This window comes from Tigriopus californicus, chromosome 11 (assembly GCF_007210705.1).
Source record: "Tigriopus californicus strain San Diego chromosome 11, Tcal_SD_v2.1, whole genome shotgun sequence".
NCBI lineage: Eukaryota > Metazoa > Arthropoda > Copepoda > Harpacticoida > Harpacticidae > Tigriopus > Tigriopus californicus.
The window spans coordinates 11,453,679-11,461,934 of NC_081450.1; the positions used below are offsets into that span (position 1 = coordinate 11,453,679).

The 8,256-nt window shown below is 47.0% G+C and overlaps 2 protein-coding genes across 8 annotated transcripts in view; one reads left to right on the forward strand and one right to left on the reverse strand.

Moving 5' to 3' along the window:
- The first annotated feature begins 174 nt into the window (after positions 1-174).
- Positions 175-5,968, forward strand: LOC131891038 (GTP-binding protein 2-like). 6 transcript variants are annotated; one of them, XM_059240518.1, is made up of 5 exons: positions 175-207; positions 2,257-2,689; positions 2,786-2,979; positions 3,373-3,741; positions 4,559-5,968. In XM_059240518.1, exons 1-5 carry the CDS (start codon positions 190-192, stop codon positions 5,492-5,494), a joined length of 1,950 nt encoding a protein of 649 aa, XP_059096501.1. In that variant the 5' UTR covers positions 175-189; the 3' UTR covers positions 5,495-5,968. The 6 variants fall into 6 exon arrangements, with proteins under 6 accessions (XP_059096501.1, XP_059096505.1, XP_059096502.1 ...); XM_059240522.1 differs by lacking the exon at positions 175-207 and adding an exon at positions 780-940; XM_059240519.1 differs by lacking the exon at positions 175-207 and adding an exon at positions 974-1,209 and having other exon boundaries at positions 2,304-2,689.
- Positions 5,969-5,980: 12 nt separating this feature from the next.
- Positions 5,981-8,256, reverse strand: part of LOC131891039 (uncharacterized) — a 3,368-nt gene continuing 1,092 nt past the window's right edge. The window contains exons 1-2 of one of the 2 annotated variants that reach the window (XM_059240527.1): positions 7,919-8,245; positions 5,981-7,717 (exon numbers count right to left, since the gene is read on the reverse strand). In XM_059240527.1, the coding sequence (XP_059096510.1) occupies positions 6,342-7,616 (1,275 nt within the window). In that variant the 5' untranslated portion in view covers positions 7,617-7,717; positions 7,919-8,245 and the 3' untranslated portion in view covers positions 5,981-6,341. Of the gene's footprint in view, positions 7,718-7,918; positions 8,246-8,256 lie in introns of those variants that run through there. The other variant, XM_059240526.1, reaches the window with a different exon arrangement.

The following is an 8,256-nucleotide window of genomic DNA, read 5'->3' on the forward strand; positions in this document are numbered from 1 at the left end:
GCGCGGCTCCTGGAAGTACAGCGGGGGCTGAATTTTCTCGAGTCATCCGAAACAACCCAATAATCGCTACTGTCAGCTGTCAGACAGATCGACCCGCACTAAGAAGCCCGTGGCCCCGTGCTCACCAGGGTTGATGACGGCACTAATCGTGGTTCCACAGGTCAGCTAGCCCTCACATCAGCTCCGTTTATGACGGTCTTTGTTCTGGTAAGGGAGCATGGATTGACTTTTGACATTTCATTTCCAAGATGGAGAGGAAGGAGTGGACAGCGCGCCCGCCAAACGATGACACTTCCTTGACAGTAGCGCCACTTCTTGGGCTTTGAGATGGATTTTGCGCTTTTGATAACTTAGGTTAGAGCGAAATAATTGAGAATGGCGTCATTTTCACAAGCTAGTTTATGGCTATTAAGTCAGGCCAAAAGAAAACTTACTAAGTGTGAAAAAATTCTAGTGTTTTGGCACAAAGCTGTGGTGGGCATTAGTAAACAACATGAATTAAAAAAAACAGCCACAAAGCAGGACTCAATGTTAGATAGAAGATTAATGCTTTTATTACCACGTAAATAATAGCTGAGAATAGGGTGAATCTGATTCTATCGCCATTTTTGTCAATCCCTATGGCGTTTTTCTGCTACTTTTGCGCTTTTTTGCTGCTCTCGTCTGCCATGATTGCTTCGATACGACGTATTGTTGACAATCCACCAACATTCCTTGGGCATTGGGCATCCCTCTGCCTATTATTCTATCTCTCACCTGAAACTAGAATCAGGCCCAGTTAGGCAGCAGGCCCGTATAGCTGGATTAGTCAATGGATTAGTCTGTCCTGGATTGTTGCAACGCTCAGTTGGAACAGCTGTTCATCCCTTTGTCTGTCTTAAGATCAGGACCCTACGAGGATTCCATTGGGTCGTTGCTGGTCAGGCAGTTAGTCAGGCAGGTAGGCAAGCGGGCGGTCAGGGAGGCGGGCATGGTAAGATCGGGGAGAGAGGCGACGTTGTTAGTGCACTTGGCGGGCTTCAACTGGAAGCCGATCGAGAACGAGAGAGTGGATAGATAGATAGACACATAGACGTCATAGGCCCATGGAAACACGAATTGCTCCACTTCACCTACCTATTGGCAAGCCACAACGGCCTTTGTGTTCTCAGAGTTCATGGGATTGGACTTGGTAGTGGGTCGAATTTCCGGAGTCCCTGTGACCATCCCGTGAGTAGATTAGCCTGCCTAGTGTGGTGCTGGGGATTGCTATTTGACCTCGGGAACCGTCCCAGTCCAGTCAGTCCAGTCAGTCTATTCAGTCCGCCAACCTGATGGTTGAAGGCCTGAGAGGGGATGGCCGTTTGATGACCAAGACCATGAGTCACTCCCAGATGCTGTGGTGCAATCAATCGACATTGTTCTGGCGGCCCTTGTCGAATGAACATTCACAGTCCTAACTTAGGTGTTTACATTGTTCATAGCCCCAATAAAACATTGTGGAAAAGAGGTCAGTGCCCAATAGGCCCAGACTTTATGTAAGTGATGACTAGAGGTCAGAAAAATCAGTGACCATTTTTGGCCGAAATTGGGACGCAAACTTTGAAAATAGGTCACTCTTTGTTGCATAATTTGGCTATTTGGGGTATTTTAGTGGGTGAAAAATGTGAATTGGGGTGTAACCATGGCCTTTTAGATTAACAATGCAGGCTCCTGCAGAAATAACCAAAGTTTAAGTTTATATTTTCAAGGCATCCTGGCATTGTAACTTAGGACAGTGACTGAGAATAGCTTTTGAACAAGATGTCTCAATGTAAGATAGTTTCAGACCTTCAAGCTTCTCGTAGCTAAAACTGATTAGTGATTACTGTGGTGTAAATTTTGATACTAGTTCCAAACATGTACTCGTGAAAGGGCATGGCCAAAATGAGATAACTTATTCGAAATTGAAAGCATTTTTAATTTTGCTCTTGCATGAAAAACCGGACGAAATGGAAAAATTATGACTAGCAAATTTGCTCCTTAATTGATCAGATTGTTTTCCCGAAATCTTAGATCATTCTATGGTCATAGAAGCTTCAATCTAAATTCAACCGAATTAAATTAATCTTTCCGACCCCTACAATTTGCGACTACTAATCAGAAATGACCTGAAAAAACAATCGTCGATCGCGCTGAAATCGATTGAATCAATCCTGGCTGATGAAATCTAAGCTCTTTCTTGTGTCAGGGACTTATGGTGTAATAACAGGGCAGTAATCAACGCCGTCTTTTTAGAACTTGTCCGGGCCCTCAACTCCATTCCTGATTCATCTGTCCGATAGATCACTCACCGCCCCCGCCATGATGTCCGGTTTTTCGGGCTTCGACCTCTTTGATCCGGGTACGTCGGACGAACCCGCTTCGTGGGATGATTTGGGCTGCCTATCGGCCTCGGCCTTTCTGGCCCAATCCAAGCCCGTATCCAGACGGGTTCTCCCGCCCCGATCCAAGACGGCTATCGATCTAACGCACTTGAAGACACAGCCTATTGGTACGTTCCGCATCCGGACCCGCATGCACTCGTCGCACAGCGAGGGCGATTTCACCTCATTGCCGCCCGAGCCTCAACAGGGCAACATTGAGTACAAGCTCAAACTGGTCAACCCCACCGAGCAACGCCTTGAACATCTAGTCACGCAAATGAAATGGCGATTACGCGAAGGACAAGGTAAGCGGGATATGTTGATGATGCAGGTATACCGTAGTATTCCCCTAGTATGTTTGAAAGACAAACCTCTGATTGATTGTCCAATGATTGGTGCAGGTGAGGCCATTTACGAGATCGGCGTCGAGGACAATGGCCTGATGACCGGTCTCTCCGAAGAGGATCTGACCTCGAGTTTGGACACGTTACGGGAAATGGCTCGCCGATTGGGCGCCACCATCAACGTGCTCCGGGAAAAGGTCACCACGACCGAGCATGGATTACGTACGGTGGCCGAAGTGTTGGTCAGGAAAGTGAGTATTAGCTTGAGATAGCAAGAGAATGAATGAGAGGGGTTTGGCTTCGACTTCCCAGCTCCAAAAAGAAAACGGAGTAAAGTTCGTACAAAAAATGAGAAATCACACATGGTTTAAGAAGAGGTATTTTGGGCATATTTAGATTCCTTTGGTTATTCAACATGTTGGCGTTTTTAAAGTCGCTTTAAATGAGTCAGGTTCGGTGGAATTCAGAGTGATAGTACTTTTTGATGTGTTTGTACGCAAGAATACTGAAAAAATGAATCAAAGGGCAATCTGATAAACAATTGTCAATATTAGTTATGAAAAGGTATTCCACATAATTACGTAATTAGTGAATACCCATCGATTAAATTGGCCAATGATCTCACCATGAGGTGGTAATTTCAGGTTCCTGACGATCAGCAATGTATTGACTTGCGTGTGTGTGTCTTGGGCAATGCGGATGTGGGTAAATCCACTCTGGTGGGTGTGTTGACCCAAGGCCACTTGGATAATGGTCGAGGGCGGGCCCGTTTGAACATGTTTCGCCATCTCCACGAGATTCAATCTGGACGCACATCGTCCATCTCCCATGAGCTTTTGGGATTCGATGCCGATGGACAAGCCATTGATTATGTCCAGTGCAATACGGCTGAGGAGATTTGCGAGCACTCCAGCAAGCTCATCACGTTCATTGATTTGGCCGGACATCAAAAGTACTTGCGAACCACGATATCTGGACTGACGGGATATTGTCCTCATTATGTGATGTTAGTGGTGAGTGTCAAAACTGTTCATTTTTTCCGTATATTGTTTAAGTATAAAATGCGTTTTTGCTAGAACATACAACCCTCAGATAATCCCGGTTAGTTGGAGTAATGAGATCCTGCTCTCTCATTTCTTGGGCACCTGTGTTATCCCATTTGAATGCATGCCTAGGGGATGTGAAGACTTTGTCGATCTGGTAGCATTTTTCAAGTCAAACTTGACAGAACCAGATCATTCCAACATTCACAGACTAGCTTGGCTTACTATTTGGATTCGTTGGTAAAACCAAATTTTATTATTTTATTTTAATAGCTCCCAAAAAAACCGCCCACGAAAAAGCGATGTGGGGCCTTTTCAAATTTCTAGAGAAATACCCGATCATGTCTTGCAGTGCTAGAGCGAGTCCGGAGAGTCAGTTTAAGCAAACCGGCTAGTCCGGTTTTAAGTCCTTTTTAAAAGACTCGAGTTCGGCCAATGCCTCCAAAATTGAGTATAAGACTCGAGTGCATTCGGACTCGAGTCCGGACTCGCCCCAGCACTAATTTCATGCCATGTTTTTTAGCGCGCACAACCATAGGTAACAGCTTTGGCTTTACTGCTTATATAATTGTACCTTCGATTGAAACCTAACATGATATAAAAAGTAGTTTTCAAACCGAGTGCTCAAACAACATTACGCCTTCTTGTCTACCTTTTGAAGCCATTGATATTATTTTGAAACTTTTCAATCAACTGTTAAATTTGACTTTCTTAAAAACATCGAGCTTACACATGCAAGTCAAGTCCGTCATCATTTAGTAAATGCAATCCACCTTGGTGTTTTTAGATAAGTGCGAGTGCGGGCGTGGTGCCGATGACCCAGGATCTGCTTTCCATGGCCGTGGCTTTGGAGGTTCCCTTCTTTGTGATGGTTACCAAAGTGGACATGACTCCCAAGCCCAAACTTCAAGCCACTCTTGCCTCTCTCCAAAGCCTTCTCACCAGTGTCGGAGCCAATAAAGTGCCCCTCGTCGTCAAAACAGCCGACCATTGCATTACAGCGGCGGGAAACGCCCTCAAGGAGAATGTGGTGCCGATTTTCTGCGTCAGTGCCGTCACCGGGACCGGCTTGACCCTGGCCAAGAAGTTCCTCCATCTCCTCCCACCTGGTGCCGGGCTCAAAGAGCAGGAGAAACTGGAGCAAGACCATCCCGAGTTCCAGATTGACGAGATCTTCGACGTGCCTCATGTGGGTACAGTGGTTGGTGGGCTGGTCACTCAAGGCATCATTACGGAGGGCATGACCATGAACCTGGGACCTTTCCCTGATGGCCACTTCCAATCTGTGAGTGTGAGCTCAATCAAACGGAACCGCGCTGGATGCCGCTTGGTTCGTGCCACACAATCGGCGGCCTTGGCCATTGACTTTCCATTTTCGGATCTGCGCCGAGGCATGAGTCTTGTGGATCCTCGAGCCACGGAAACCCACGCCTGTCTGTATTTCCAGGCCAAGATTTCGGTGCTATTCCATCCTAAGGCCATTTCGCCCGGATTTCAGACCAGTGTTCACATTGGTAATGTGCGACAAACCGCCGTTATGGAGGCCATTATTGCCGCCAAGGGCTTGCAAAACAACGACCAAGCCTCTGTGATCTTCCGGTTTATTCGACATCCGGAATACATCAAAGTAGGGCAGAGACTGCTTTTCCGAGATGGCCGATCCAAAGGGATCGGGAAGATCACCCAGATTTTCCCCTACGAAAAACCGGTCACTGGTTCTTAACCGGTATCCTTTCTTCTGTTTTCATCGCAACGTACTGAGAGGCAATATCTCTCAGTATTCAGACGACAAGTCTCTTTAGTTTTTAAATCGCGACTCTCACAACAAAGTAAGCCAAAATTAGGAACAGTCCAAATTGGTCGTCCCGGGAGACTCCCTTGGGACGGGCGAAAAGATGCTGTTCCATTTTTGAACAAAAAATGTTAATTATGGATCCCTTTAATTAACATGTTTCTTAACAAATGAGAGCATATTTTGAGACGAGCCTCAGGTGTTACTAGATATATTTCACACCATTGCCATCCCATGTGAAGAAGAGATCTCCCATCTTCATCCTCTCCTCCAAAAAACCGACCTGCTTGGTTTCTGTCCAAGATTTGTTTCAAGTTTTATGTTGTTGGTGACATCTCTTGTTCCACCGACCAAATGATAATTCCCGAATGACGGAATGATCCACACGCGCGAATAAATAAGAAATCTGAACAAAGATCCTATTTAAATTCCTTGTAGTTTTTTTAGTTTTTACTCGGTAAATATCACATGTTTGATGTTCGAGAAGATGATGTAAAATCAATGGCAGAAAATACATTCATTCTCAGTAGGGACGTGGTAATGATGGCACAGATGAAAACCTAAAAAGCAGTAGTATTGGTAGTCGGATGGAAATAAACGTAAAAAATCAGATCTGACGTAATTTTCAGGCGAGACAATGGGAGATTTTTTTGGCGAATGCCTTCACACCTTCATGACGCATCTGTTAGTCATTCTGACAAGATCCAAAAAGAATGGGATAGGGGTAGGGGGACAATGACGACAATACTGATCAAAAAACATACTTTATCCTGGCACTTCAAATGTCCATGTTGGCGTTACTCAGGGATCGGCGTTTTCGCCCTCGTTTCCGTAAAGAGTGACTAGATCGGGTGGAGGAAGTTCTCCATTCTGCGGGCAACTGAGAAGCCTCCTCGGATTTCGGCGAAGGTAACGTAGTATTGAGGGTCAGATCGGTCTCTTCCTCGGATTCATCGCCCATTTGGACAAAGAACGGCTCGGCCTTGGCCACGTATCGGCCTTCATTGAAGCCAAACATTTGACCCAAGATGATGTTCAGAGCCGAGACATCGTAGGCGTGGCAGCCGGAGTACCGATATTGTGGCTTCTTGTCGAACCGACATCCCGTGGATTGGGCGCCCAAGGGCTCGATACAGTCGTCAATGAGCGAGCATCGAACCCAACGCCCCATGAGATTCACGTGAGTGTCGTGAAGGTTGTACAAAAGAAGGGCCTTGAGGTCGACCATGTGTTGAAAGTTGAAGTTCTCGAGGTCTTTGATCCCGAGACGGGTGAACATTTTCGGATGGGTCATGCTGGAAGTGGGCACCCGTCGATCTGAATGCGGCCAAGCCAGGACCCCGGACTCTCGGGCTTGTTGCAGATAAGGCTGAAGATCACTTTGGGTAAAGCGCTGATCGATACTCAGCCAGAGCACACATCCCGCATCCTTCAGCGTCTCCTGAATGATCAGCGGTCGGAAGGCGTGGATTTTCAAATTGGACACGTGTCCCGGGAACTTCCCGAACTCAAAGTCTCGGATGAGGCACAACGAAGAGTTGCAATACTGGCTGAGCAAGTCCCGCCCGTTGCGGGTCAAACCCAAGTCATAGAGGATCACGGTCAAGTTGGGCAGGATGAATTGGGTGTTACGTACGAAATGAACGGCCTCGCCCTCGCGGCCATTGCTCACGGCACTCACGATCACGGGCTCGGAGGCATTGTTATAAACCCCACGCCAACTGGCATTAGGCCACAGGCCCTCAGAGGGGCCCAAGAGGCCCAAGGGCTCGAGAAAGTCATCGCTCACACTCAGAATGCTCTTCTCGGGCTCGAAGTTCTTCTTCAAGTTGTGGAGCTGATTCTGCGTCTCCACCACGAAAGAATCGATGCCGGATCTGGGGGTCCGATTCATGGAGATGAGCACGAACGTGGCACTCACCGTTCCCAAGAGGAACAGGACGAAGGTGCGATGGCGGACCATGCTCTCGAGGGTCAGTCCACACGAGAAGGTCGCAGTGGGCGGATATCGGCGGATCAAGATGGGACCATGGGGCGAGGATCGTGTCGACATCGGGATTCATGCTTGACTCGGGGAAGGTCGGTCAGCTTATCGGTAGGTCAGTCAGTCAGTCAGTCAGTCAATCAATCAGTTAGTCCACGGAGTCAGTCCATCTGGAAATGGAACAAGGACTTGAAGCATGACAACCACTAACACACAATCGCTTTCATCACAAATATCATATTGATTTTTTCCCCCCTAGAAGCTGAAGAAGAGACGACAGGTGCGTTCTTGACATGCTTCATCCAAGGACTTGTGAACAAATGATTACTAGGACTGCGTCAGAACACATGACAACTGACAGATAGAACAACCTGAAGGAGGGAGGTGGTTCCAAATTGGATCCTTTTCTTGGGCCAGACAAGAACAGATTGGAGGTAATCCTTCGGAGGAGACAACAAGCAATCGCTTTGAGCTTCCAAAGAGTTCTAACACTGATTTCTGAAGGAGCTCTCACTTACAAAGACATGAAAAAAGGCCGATCAAGAAGGGGGAGAGGAAGGCTCGGAACACTTGAATACAAGAACTGGAACTGGTGCGCCAAAAGCGGACAAGGCAATACAAGCCAGAGACGCGGCTACTTTCTCTGGCCTCAAATATGTGTTGAGACTAACTACTAACTTTTACTAATCGCTCTCAATCGACGCTTTTC

What these genes read in the sequence shown, in the direction of transcription:
- LOC131891038 (XM_059240518.1), top strand. An exon ending in GCGATTACGCGAAGGACAAG is followed by an intron (nt 2,690 to 2,785) that starts GTAAGCGGGATA and finishes TGATTGGTGCAG; the next exon opens with GTGAGGCCATTTACGAGATC. An exon ending in CCGAAGTGTTGGTCAGGAAA is followed by an intron (nt 2,980 to 3,372) that starts GTGAGTATTAGC and finishes TGGTAATTTCAG; the next exon opens with GTTCCTGACGATCAGCAATG.